The 13,326-nt window shown below is 40.5% G+C and overlaps 1 protein-coding gene across 1 annotated transcript; it reads right to left on the reverse strand.

Annotated features, from left to right (window-relative positions):
• Positions 1 to 2,818: 2,818 nt before the first annotated feature.
• On the reverse strand, positions 2,819 to 11,528 carry LOC139530278 (SIN3-HDAC complex-associated factor-like). The gene is made up of 6 exons (XM_071326528.1): positions 11,381 to 11,528; positions 9,012 to 9,139; positions 8,505 to 8,604; positions 8,230 to 8,353; positions 7,769 to 7,919; positions 2,819 to 7,510 (listed from the first exon to the last, which is right to left on the reverse strand). The coding sequence occupies exons 2-6, from the start codon at positions 9,137 to 9,139 to the stop codon at positions 7,183 to 7,185; spliced, it is 831 nt and encodes a 276-aa protein (XP_071182629.1). The 5' UTR covers positions 11,381 to 11,528; the 3' UTR covers positions 2,819 to 7,182.
• Positions 11,529 to 13,326: the final 1,798 nt, after the last annotated feature.

Genomic DNA, 13,326 nt, shown 5'->3' on the forward strand with positions numbered 1-13,326 from the left:
TCACACTGACACAGTAATAAACAGGTCTAACGTTGCAGGCTTTAATGTCATGGTGTATGTGAAGCCTGAAATGATAGAGCTGTTTATTACTTTTGGCAAGGTCTCTCTCTAACTGTACATCTACTGGCGAAAGCTAGCCAAGTTCATTTACTTCCGAAACGGAACAAAACAAAGGCTACAAATATCACTATCTGACAGATAACTAGAGGCTAGAGCTGACCTGGCTGTGGTATTCATTCATCTCAGTCGAGAGGGGATAAAACATTAGCTAACGTTACATGTCAGTTACAATACTAGCTCAGCACTGCGAATTAACATAGTTATGTTTTTTTCTGTTACGTTAAACAGCAGTTACCTTGCCAGCTACATCAGTCAACTAAATAGTAGCCAGTTTCTATTCTGCTTGCTTTTACAACTCGGTGAAAGAGCGTCCACACATACACACTGAACTATGCTAAACTCTCCCATGCTGGTCCAGCCAGCCTTCCAGAAGCATTGTTTCACACAGCCCGTCAGCCCGCTCTGTGGTGTCCACATGGTCTTAAATCCAGCCTCAGAGCACTCCAAACAGCATAGCCAACAGCTGAGGCGTCCGCGTGGTCCTAAAAGCCGCTTTTTGTATCACAGTCCAATAATATAACTGGGGGTGGCAAAAATGCAATCTCTCAATGTGTGTGGGACATGACCACCCTGTCCCCAGTGAAAGTTGTGCCCATCATATCTACAGTTAAAGTCGGGAGTTTACATACACCTTAGCCAAATACATATAAACTCAGTTTTTCACAATTCCTGACATTTAATCCAAGTAAAAATTCCCTGTTTTAGGTCAGTTAGGATAACCACTTTATTTTTGAGAATGTGAAATGTCAGAATAATAGTAGAGAGAATGATTTATTTCAGCTTTTATTTCAAAGTTTACATCAATCAAATGTATTTATAAAGCCCTTCTTACATCAGCTGATGTCACAAAGTGCTGTACAGAAACCCAGCCTAAAACTCCAAACAGCAAGCAATGCAGGTGTAGAAGCACGGTGGCTAGGAAACTCCCTAGAAAGGCCAGAAACTAGAAAGAAACCTAGAAACGCTTTTTCAGTTCTGCCTACAAATTTTCTATCGTATTGAGGTCAGGGCTTTGTGATGGCCACTCCCATACCTTGACTCTGTTGTCCTTAAGCCATTTTGCCACAACTGTAGAAGTATGCTTGGGGTCATTGTCCATTTGGAAGACCGTTTTGCAACCAAGCTTTAACTTTCTGACTGATGTCTTGAGATGTTGCTTCAATATATCCACATAATTTTCCTCCCTCATGATGCCATCCATTTTGTGAAGTGCACCAGTCCCTCCTGCAGCAAAGCACCCCCACAACATGATGCTGCCACCGCCGTGCTTCACGGTTGGGATGGTGTTCATCGGCTTGCAAGCCCTCCCCCTTTTTCCTCCAAACATAGGTTTTGGAGCAGTGGCTTCTTCCTTGCTGGGCGGCCTTTCGGGTTATGTCGATATAGGACTCGTTTTACTGTGGATATAGATATTTCTGTACCTGTTTCCTCCAGCATCTTCACAAGGTCCTTTGCTGTTCATTCATCTCTAGGAGACAGAACGCGGTATGAACGCGGCTTCCTGAGTGGTATGACGGCTGCGTGGTCCCATGGTGTTTATACTTGCGTACTATTGCTTGTACAGACGAACGGGGTACCTTCAGGCGTTTGGAAATTGCTCCCAAGGATGAACCAGACTTGTGGTCTCCAATTTTTTTTTCTGAGGTCTTGGCTGATTTCTTTTGATTTTCTCATGATGTCAAGCAAAGAGGCACTGAGTTTGAAGGTAGGCCTTGAAATACATTCACAGGTACACCTCCAAATGACTCAGTTAGCCTATCAGAAGCTTCTAAAGCCATGACATCATTTTCTGGAATTTTCCATGCAGTTTAAAGGCACAGTCAACTTAGTGATTGAAAACCTCTGACCTACTGGAATTGTGATACAGTGAATTATAAGTGAAATAATCTGTAAACAATTGTTGGAAAAATTACTTGTGTCATGCACACATTAGATGTCCTAACTGACTTGCCAAATCCATAGTTTGTTAACAAGAAATTTGTGGAGTGGTTGAAAAAGGAGTTTTAATGACTCCAACCTAAGTGTATGTAAACTTCCGACTTCAACTGTATATTTTGCTTCAACTCGGGAAAGCATGTAGTTTATTAGGCTACTGATGAAATAAGTTATGAACTTCATAGGGTGGTGAAAGTGCATTGTGATGAGCTTGATGCGCCTTTCCAATAAATAGAGGATCATATTCTGGTGACATGATCGATTCTTGGCTGCCATTTACTTTTATTTGTCCATAATCCCATATCTGCCAATTGTTGGGTGGAGTGGGCACATTCGCCATACAACTCATATATTGTGACCACACCATCAGTAGAATTGAAAAGATTGAAGCCCATTTAACTAGTATTTAAAAAAAAAAAAAATTGGTAGCCTATATTAGAATTTTACAGCAAAAGTTATTTATGTGCACTACGTCACACACAAATCACCTGCAAAAAAATAAATTTGAAAATAGTCGCATGAAAATCGAGCTATTGAACTCCATACAAAAACTCTTCACTTAGGCACTGCATCGACTCGGGAGGCTAACTACAGACCCGGGTTTGATCCCAGGCTGTCACAACCGGCCGGTGTCCCATAGGGTGGCGCACAATTGTCCCAGCTTTGTCCGGGGGTGGGGGGGGGGGGCTTTACTTGGGAGTGGTTATAAACTACCCCAAAACAGGATAAAGGTCCAAGGTTGTTAGCAAAACAGAAGATTGACTCAAAATCACAAATTACTTTTATTGAAAGACTAGTACAAAAAAAGTACATCATGTATAAAACACAAAACATTGCTTTGTCTAGATCTAACTTGGTAAATAAATGCAATTGCATAGCTACAATACATGCATGAAGCACTAAAGCGAAGATTCGACTTGCAGGTCATATGCAACATTACAGGGCAAAGATGAGGAAAGTAAAATTAGAATATAGGCTACCTCAAAAAAACAAACAAAAAATCACTGAAATTCATAGTTCAACAGGCTGGATACCTGATACAAAGATACAGGTCCAATCAAATTATTGAACAGTATATTACAGAATAAATTACTACACATTAATGTTGATCAAATAAAAATGAGTATTGTTCCCAAAAATTCACAAATACTGTTAATTGTGAATTTCAGACTAGACTGATTGCTTAAGGACTACATGAAATGCTAACCATATCACAGAACTAACCAACTTTAAATGTGAAATCTAAGTTATTACATAGTGAGAAACCAGCATCAGAATAGTCACATGGGGAAAATGCACAAATACAAATCGAAGTTTATTAGTCACATACAACATGTGCAAACGAACAGTGGAATGCTTATTTATGGGTCCTTTTCCAACAATGCAGAGATAAAATATAAGAATAAAATTAAATAGTGACGAGGAATAAATACAGTGAATAACAAATAAAATAAACATGGCTGTATAGGAAGTAGAAAATAACATAGCTATAACAGTACACAGGAAGTACCAGTACCGAGTCAATATGAAATAAATAACAAACATTTAATTAGAAAGCCCTCAACCCCCATTGAAATATGTCCATATACATACAATCTTCCCGATAGTATGGATAATTAAAAACTGATTTTAGTGTCCTTTTTATACCACTCAAGTTACAAATAAATGACTAAATAACCTGTTTTGCATCTGAAATTGAATGAATTTAAGTGTGCTTTGGTTTTTGTTTGATAATGTAGGCTAGTATATCGTAGTTGCTTAACTAACCAAGGAATGATGAATTCTAAGTTTTGAACATGATAGTAAGTCCTCAAAAGTATAAAATGCCTAAATAACGATCAATAGAATTGACATACAGTGGGGAGAACAAGTATTTGATACACTGCCGATTTTGAAGGTTTTCCTACTTACAAAGCATGTAGAGGTCTGTAATTTTTATCATAGGTACACTTCAACTGTGAGAGACGAAATCTAAAACAAAAATCCAGAAAATCACATTGTATGATTTTTAAGTAATTAATTTGCATTTTATTGCATGACATAAGTATTTGATACATCAGAAAAGCAGAACTTAATATTTGGTACAGAAACCTTTGTTTGCAATTACAAAGATCATACGTTTCCTGTAGTTATTGACCAGGTTTGCACACACTGCAGCAGGGATTTTGGCCCACTCCTCCATACATACCTTCTCCAGATCCTTCAGGTTTCGGGGCTGTCGCTGGGCAATACGGACGTTCAGCTCCCTCCAAAGATTTTCTATTGGGTTCAGGTCTGGAGACTGGCTAGGCCACTCCAGGACCTTGAGATGCTTCTTACGGAGCCACTCCTTAGTTGCCCTGGCTGTGTGTTTCGGGTCGTTGTCATGCTGGAAGATCCAGCCACGACCCATCTTCAATGCTCTTACTGAGGGAAGGAGGTTTTTGGCCAAGATCTCGCGATACATGGCCCCATCCATCCTCCCCTCAATACGGTGCAGTCGTCCTGTCCCCTTTGCAGAAAAGCATCCCCAAAGAATTATGTTTCCACCTCCATGCTTCACGGTTGGGAGGGTGTTCTTGGGGTTGTACTCAACCTTCTTCTTCCTCCAAACACGGCGAGTGGAGTTTAGACCAAAAAGCTCTATTTTTGTCTCATCAGACCACATGACCTTCTCCCATTCCTCCTCTGGATCATCCAGATGGTCATTGGCAAACTTCAGACGGGCCTGGAAATGCGCTGGCTTGAGCAGGGGGACCTTGCGTGCGCTGCAGGATTTCAATCCATGACGGCGTAGTGTGTTACTAATGGTTTTCTTTGAGACTGTGGTCCCAGCTCTCTTCAGGTCATTGACCAGGTCCTGCCGTGTAGTTCTGGGCTGATCCCTCACCTTCCTTATGATCATTGATGCCCCACGAGGTGAGATCTTGCATGGAGCCCCAGACCGAGGGTGGTTGACCGTCATCTTCAACTTCTTCCATTTTCTAATAATTGCGCCAACAGTTGTTGCCTTCTCACCAAGCTGCTTGCCTATTGTCCTGTAGCCCATCCCAGCCTTGTGCAGGTCTACAATTTTATCCCTGATGTCCTTACACAGCTCTCTGGTCTTGGCCATTGTGGAGAGATTGGAGTCTGTTTGATTGAGTGTGTGTACAGGTGTCTTTTATACAGGTAACAAGTTCAAACAGGTGCAGTTAATACAGGTAATGAGTGGAGAACAGGAGGGCTTCTAAAAGAAAAACGAACAGGTCTGTGAGAGCCGGAATTCTTACTGGTTGGTAGGTGATCAAATACTTATGTCACGCAATAAAATGCAAAGTAATTACTTAAAAATCATACAATGTGATTTTCTGGATTTTTGTTTTAGATTCCGTCTCTCACAGTTGATGTGTACCTATGATAAAAATGACAGACCTCTACATGCTTTGTAAGTAGGAAACACTGCCGATTTTGCAGGTTATCAAATACTTGTTCTCCCCACTGTATGTATCATGAAGTTTAAATTATACGGAAGTCCTGCAGACAAAATAAAAATAGAATATAAAAGAAAATAACAATTCTACAGAATAACAAAAAAAAACACTGTTTTTGACAACAGGGGGGGACAGATCGAGTTGTGCTGATGTGGGTTATTTCATTGCATTGTAGGTCTAAGTTGTTGCAGTAGATCCACTATGTGTGTGGTAATGACATAATCATGTCCCATTATTGACAGTAATAAACAAAAAAGTATCCAGCTAGGCCTCTAGGAGGAATAGTTCACGATCTACAGGTTACTATTGTATTTGCTGATTTATAATATGGTGAAGAGATAATATATAAATAAAAAATACTTTGGGGCATTGGGTCTGGAAAACAAGAGCAAGATTTCAAATAAGAGTAATATGCTTTTAAGGCCATGAAATAGCTTATTTGACTCATGCATCTGATCTAAAGATCTTTTGGATGAGAGGGGTTATTTCTTCGGCATTTACGCAAAGCACACTAGTGTTGCTTTACTTCATTTTTAAAACCTTAGGCCTCCACTGCAAACGTTAACATAATAAGCAGCAGAAAACTCAAAACTACCTATCTAGCACTAACTATTGCCTTAAAAATGGGACATTTCACCATTTTCAACTTCATATTCATCATCTCCACCACCCAAACATCAACATACTGTATATAAAAACAGCCCATTTCTATATTTTGTAGTAACAAAAGATGAGGACATCATTCGGGAAACACTTTTGAAATTGGTCGCGTTCCTCTGCCCAGGCATTGTTGACACCTGCCAGATCTTACAACACCTGGACAGGTATTTTACGTATAAGCTAACCACATAATAATAATAATAATATACATATAAAAACGTCTGCTAAAGTCCAGATGACATCATCCATAATAATATGATATTTTCTGGTGTGCATCTTTTTGAGTACACAAAAGAAAGAAACGCCGTTTACACACGGATGTTGGTGTGGTGCTGGAGATGATGAATATGAAGTTTCAATTTGAACATTTTCCCTTAATATCATCCCTAAGTACCAAAACTGACAAAACACTAGCACTGCCTTCCCTCACTAAATTAAGGCTGGTGTATTGGCTGTTGGTGCTGTGAACAGGCTCTCGACCGTGGCCCATGTAGAAATACATACAGGCCCATATATACAGAATAGATAAATATAGTGTGAATGTGAATTTGTTTCACGATAATACAAGTGCTACTGTACGGCTGTTACCTGTTAATTAAGGTATTCTGCCGATCAGTCAAAACTACAGCATTTTATGTCAAGGAGAAAAACACCAAGAGGTGTCCGAACATCTGGGTTGTGTTCATAAGGCACCAAACGGAAGAAAATGGATTTGCAACAGAGTGGACTACATGGACTTGCCCAATAATAAAATGCTCATTTTCCGTTGCAAAACGTTTTCAAACATTTTCCGTTGCATGCCCAAGCCTAATGAAGACGAACCCAGGACAATACTAAGTACAACAAGACCAGATGAATTGGGAAAAACTAGTCCATATGCCTCAGTCAGTCTATAAGTTACAAAACAAACAAAATGACGGGATTCAGCTGCTCGCTGACTAAAGGCAATCAGCGGTAACTTCTTCTTGTAAGAGCTTGTAAACCAGAAGCACTCTGTAGGCTTCCTCAAAGATGCTCACACTGTGGTGCAATATCGCCAGTCTTCCTCCTCAACCTCCACTTTGGTCTGAGATGTTGTCATGATGACCTGTAGCTGAGGACTCTCTGAGCTCTCCTGGCTGTTTGACCTCACCTCCTCTTTCTCCACCTCGTCTTCCTTCCTCACCACCACCTCCTCCGCCACTTCTACCTCTTCCACAACCTCCTCCTCTTCTTCCTCCTCCTCCTCCAGCTCCTGCCGCTGCTGTTGCCGTTTCTTGCGGCAGCAGGGCTTGAAGAGGTGAGGGTCGATGAGCACCTCCCCAAAGCGGCCCTTGTAGATGATCCCACAACACACCTTCTGCCTGGAGGAGGAGCAAAGGAACATGAGATTATTCATGTAATACTGATACAGTTTATGCAACCATACAAGATATGGTAAATTATTGTTACAGCGACGAATGCATATGTGCATATAAAATAAATAAAGTCTTAGATGGCTCATGTTTCCTTTTGTTCCATTTCTCTCTTATCTGAGTACCAAAGCATCTGGTGAAGATGAAGGACACTTCCAGGCTGGATATTACAGACAGTGTTTTGATTGGAGGGGACTGCGGCCTTACCTCTTCCAGTAGGTGAGGTCCAGGAAGGAGAAGACAGGGGAGCGGCTGGAGCCAGGGGAGAGCTCTGTGTCGGAGCCCTCATCTGAAGGGTTGCTGTAGCTGGGAGACTGGGCCGGGGAGGCACTGGACGTGGTGCTGTGGGCATCAGAGTCTGGAGGGGGGACGGGGACGGGTAGAACCATAGATGTAGAAGGCTATACTGTAGTGTACATCATTGGGTAGACTGAAGAAGGAGTATGTTCAGATTGGTCATGTCGCACAATGTTTGAATCTCACCCTTCCGGATTATGTAGATATTTAGGCTACGTTATAAAGATACTTTGTCTGACTCAGTGCCTCAACATCTGAAAAGCACTGAGATTGGGTCTTACGGTTGCATTGATCTATTACTGAATAAGCTAAACGGACCTAAAAGTGGTCAAACCTTAATATGTTTATGGGGCACTGTGAACAGGACTTACTGTTCCTCTTTAGCTCTTTCTGCAGTCGGCTAATCTGGATTGGCATGGCTCTCTTGGAGAGGGACTTCCGTTTCTTTGGCCTGGAGGAAATCTTTAGGCTGGGGCCTCCTCGGGCATCAACCACCTAGGATAGGATAGAAGAAAAGAAAATTGAAGAGAGGCAAAGTGAAGAGAGAAGTGGAGAGGCGCTCCCATCAATTTTTTTTCTTCTTAACCATTTCCAACAGGCAGGTGAGTAGTGAGGAGCAGATGTAGACAGAAAATGTGGAGCTTACGTGATTCCAGTTTTTCTTAGACCCCACTGGGAGTTTCTTACATCGTTTCACCAGGAGTACACAGGCATTGCAGATTTCTCCAGACCGAGTTCCACATAATCTACATGTGGGGAAAACATGTAAAATATGGGTTAAGCAGGACAATGTGAACAATGTAAATATTATGGATGTTCATAATGACATTACATTTAGCTTACCAGGAGGAACACAATTTCTGACCATTTTACAGTAATTCACATGTAGCTGTCCACTCATTAGGGATAATAATATTTTGTTAATTTTCAGAGTGTGTTTGGGAGGCAGCAGTCCACCGATTTGCTGCACAGGCCCCATGTATAATTATGCACTGAGTGCTATGGAAAGAGAACTCAATGTGTGATATTTGATTGACTGCTCAGTTTATTTTTTTCTGTTTTACAACGCCTGCAGTCATTCTACTTTTGCAAGAATGCATAGATGTCGAAATCTGCTATAAGGGCGCGGTAACTGTCAGATATCCTTGCTTACCCGAAACAGCTCGTGAAGTCATTCTCGTACCGCTTGCTGTCGGTGAAGCGTGAGCTGGAGGACTTGGCGCGGCAGATGCAACAGCCGTCTAAACTCCGGTACATCTTTGGCTTGTGAAAGCCAAACATCTGTTTTCAAAAACACACAACAGCAAAGGCATTTGCAGTTTAATATATATTTTTAAAAAATGGTACAAATCATTATGAAAGGGAATGGCCTATAATAAGATATGGTTATGGTCAATTTTGTTCAAAGGTGATTTATTTGCAAAAGATTCAGCCTATGTACCAACCAGCGGAACAACAGGTTACAATTTCAATATTTTTCCCAATCCATATAGGCTAACTATTGTAATAATGGTTGATAGACATACAATACTTTTCAGAAGTCTCGCGCGTTAAATAAATAAATAAATAAATATATATATATATATATATATATATATATATTTTTTTTTTTTTAAATAACGCGCAGCAGATGAAAGTGAGCATCTGCCATGCCCTGACCCAAAAGGAGCGAATATAGGTCAGCTGTCTGTCTGCGTGTCATACAGATAATGTCACCCTACGGCCGCGCTCTTATCGTCTTCGGAGATTTGCATTGCATAGCTGCCGCAGCTATATGGCCAAATATTACATATCCTTAGCTAGGACAAAATTGTAAACTCTGGTTTGATGCTAAAAGACAGACGCAGTAAATGAAATAACCAGGGCTTAAGCTAAGTTTATCTGACCTGCTGCTTGTGTGAATACCTCGTGGTGCAATAAATGTGAAGAAAATGTGGAAGATCGAGTTATTTCTCATTTGCATTTAAAGGAGAAGTATATATTATGTTGCCATGCAAACCCTATCACGATGCGTGGAAGCCTTCAAAATAATCATGCGGCAAAACCGTGAGCCGCGCCCCCTACAGTCTACTTGTTTTGCCATATAAGTAGCAGTCCTTCGGGTCTCTTGACAGTGCAGTGGCACAACCAGACAGTAGCAGGATAATACAGTACGTGACGTAACTCTACATGGAAACAGACTTCAAAGGCAGAGAGGGGGTGTGTGTGAGGGCGGGGGACAGGGGGGGTGTGTGTGGAGGAGGAGGCCCGGGGGTGTGTGTGTGGAGGAGGAGGCCCGGGGGTGTGTGTGTGGAGGAGGAGGAAAGGGGGTGTGTGTGTGGGAGGAATGGAGCTTGTGATGTGCTAAATATTTAGAATTTTAAAGTTGTAAAACCGACTAACATCGTTTCATTAAAAACGGCCTATGTTTAAAAACGAAATTAGTCGGTCATGATGAAAAATAACCTTAGCACCGAAGAAAGACTACTGTAAATCGATAGGTTCCCCGCCCACTTACACGAGGAAGCATGGTACAAGAGCAGCCTCATGCGCACCCATTTTAACTGAACCTTTCAACCCACCGTCTGAGTCAATAAACTCGATTATGTCATTGACACAACCGCATTATCAAACTTTTTACATAAAAATAACATAGTCCTCTCTAAAACGAGACAATTTTGTTTTGGAATAGTCGTGTAATTTGATCTTTAGTACACATTGTTATTCAGGCGACGTCGCGTCACTGGCCAGTGCAACTCCAAACACCAAATGCGCACGAAGTTCAAAGCTTCGGTTTTTAACAGTGACAACGTAGGTCTACATCAATTATTTTAAAATTGTGGTTTAATCTTGCTATCATTTTTTGTTCGTCGCTATCATTTGGTTAGGCTACTACTTGTTTTGTGATAGACGCATCCGTGTTGACACAAGAGCAATCGCCCGCGTGTTGAAAGCGCACCATCTCCGGTAGGAAGGCAGGCATGATGGAGTATTACTTACGTCAGTAAGTAGTCAAATAAATAGCGGAACATGCACATTTCAACATTGCAAACTAAGTGTACTCGGAGGCTAGGAATCCACCTATTAAGAATCACAACTAAAAATGAGTTAATCGGGAAGACACCATATAACTCGAAATAAAGAGGATAAAATGCGTAGGCCTAAATCTGCTGTTCACTCATTTTTGATATGTTGCAGACTGGGTTTATTTAGTTCACGTTCACCATCAGAAGTCAACAAACAGGCATATTGCTGCAATCGTTTAATTCCCATTTAAACTAACCTATTAAATCCGGTATATATATATATATATATAAATAAATAATATATATATATAAAAGGTTAAAAACTAATAAATAGGCTTATAGGCCAATTAATTATGTTTCTCGGACTGTGAAAAATCTGTTAATTGTTCGCCTTCAAGTGGCCAAAACAACTCGGAGCTTGCTTGTTTTGAAGCCTACAATAGCCGAGCAAACTGACACAAAAATGTTGCACATTTTGAGAAGCCTAGACCTGAACAATAGCCAACACAATTCTTACCTTAAATGCAAGTCGAACGTAGCTGATACAAAGTAATAACCTTTAACACGCGTCGTTACAATGTAGCCTAACTACTCTCACAATTCCACAGCATCAGATACCGTTCTCTCTTGTTGATGTCTAGCTCGCTGTGTATGGGACTTGGTAGTTGTGGACTCAGTGCGCGTGCGCTACATCCACGCCTCCATTTTCAGATTTTCTTCAATCAACCTGATTTGCATAAACGGCTGACGTTTCATCGGGTTTGCACTCTGCTGGCGTTATAAGGATGGGAACATTGCGCGGGAACAGGGGGCTCGTCTTTCGTTGCTATGGCACGTTGAAGAATGTAAGCAAAGAGGCGGAGACAATCTTTTACTATGGAACGCCAGATGGCTTGTTAAAATGCATTCGCTTGAGTAATGGCCGTTATAACAAAACATTAGTAACTGGACTAGGTCTCGTTTAGTGGACAAGGACTCGTGTAGCTGGGTAACTCCAACATACATTTATTTAAAAGTGAGAACCACTCACTGACTTCTGACTTTTTATCAATTCAAAATCAAATCAAATTGTATTGCTATGTTGGTGTAGCGAAACGCCTGTGTTCCTAGCTCCAAAAGTGCAGTAATTAAAAAAAAATACAACTTTTTTTTACTCCAGCTATTTAAAAACCTCTTAAGGATCCGCCCCTTTAAAAAAAAATCACCTAAAATCACATACCCAACTCTAACTACCTGTAGCTCAGGACCTGAAGCAAGGATATGCATATTCTTGATACCATTTGAAAGGAAACACTTTGAAGTTTGTAGAAATGTGAAATGAATGTAGGAGAAAATAACACATTATATCTGGTAAAAGATAATACAAAGAAAAAAAACGTGTTTTTTTGCAAATTTTTTTGTACCATCATCTTTGAAATGCAAGAGAAAGGCCATAATATATTATCCCAGCCCTGGCGCAATTTAGATTTTGGCCACTAGATGGCAGCAGTGTATATACAATGTTTAAGACTGATCCAATGAACCATTGCATTTCTGTTCAAAATGTTGTATAAAGACTGCCCAAATGTGCCTAATTGGTTTATTAATAACTTTTCAAGTTCATAACTCTGCACTCTCCTCAAACAATAGCATGGTATTCTTTCATTGTAATAGCTACTGTAAATTGGACAGGTAGATTAGCAAGAATTTAAGCCAATATTAGATATGTCTATGTCCTGGGAAATGTTCTTGTTACTTACAACCTCATGCTAATCGCATTAGCCTACGTTAGCTCAACTGTCCCGCGGGGGACCCACCGATCCTGTAGAGGCATATCCCCTCATCTACCAGCCCACAAGAGTGACCAGTTCAGCTGCCACCCTTATTGATAATATTTTATACAAATTCTTTGAGTAATGTGGCTAAAACAGGTATACTTTATTCTGACATTTTTTACCACTTTCCAGTGGTGGAAAAGGTACCCAATTGTCATACTTGAGTAAAAGCAAAGGTGATTTTAGCATGTAAATATTGGTGGTGCAAACTATATACAGTTGAAGTCGGAAGTTTACATACACTTAGGTTGGAGTCATTAAAACCTGTTTTTCAACCACTCCACAAATTTCTTGTTAACAACCTATAGTTTTGGCAAGTCGGTTAGGACATCTACTTTGTGCATGACACAAGTAATTTTTCCAACAATTGTTTACAGACAGATTATTTCACTTATAATTCACTGTATCACAATTCCAGTGGGTCAGAAGTTTACATACGCTAAGTTGACTGTGCCTTTAAACAGCTTGGAATATTTAAAAAAAAGATGTCATGGCTTTAGAAGCTTCTGATAGGCTAGTTGACATAATTTGAGTTAATTAGAGGTGTACCTGTGGATGTATTTCAAGGTCTACCTTCAAACTCAGTGCCTCTTTGCTTGACATCATGGGAAACTCAAAAGATATCAGCCAAGACCTCAGAAAAAAAATT

This window comes from Salvelinus alpinus, chromosome 9 (assembly GCF_045679555.1).
Source record: "Salvelinus alpinus chromosome 9, SLU_Salpinus.1, whole genome shotgun sequence".
Classification (NCBI taxonomy): domain Eukaryota; kingdom Metazoa; phylum Chordata; class Actinopteri; order Salmoniformes; family Salmonidae; genus Salvelinus; species Salvelinus alpinus.

Excerpts from the sequence above, each read along its gene's own strand:
- LOC139530278 (XM_071326528.1), bottom strand. The coding sequence starts at position 9,139 with ATGTTTGGCTTTCACAAGCCAAAGATGTACCGGAGTTTAGACGGCTGT. Across the intron at positions 8,605-9,011 it reads GACTTCACGAGCTGTTTCGG|ATTATGTGGAACTCGGTCTG; the intron begins GTAAGCAAGGAT and ends CCCCACATGTAG. Across the intron at positions 7,511-7,768 it reads GACCTCACCTACTGGAAGAG|GCAGAAGGTGTGTTGTGGGA; the intron begins GTAAGGCCGCAG and ends CTCCTCCTCCAG.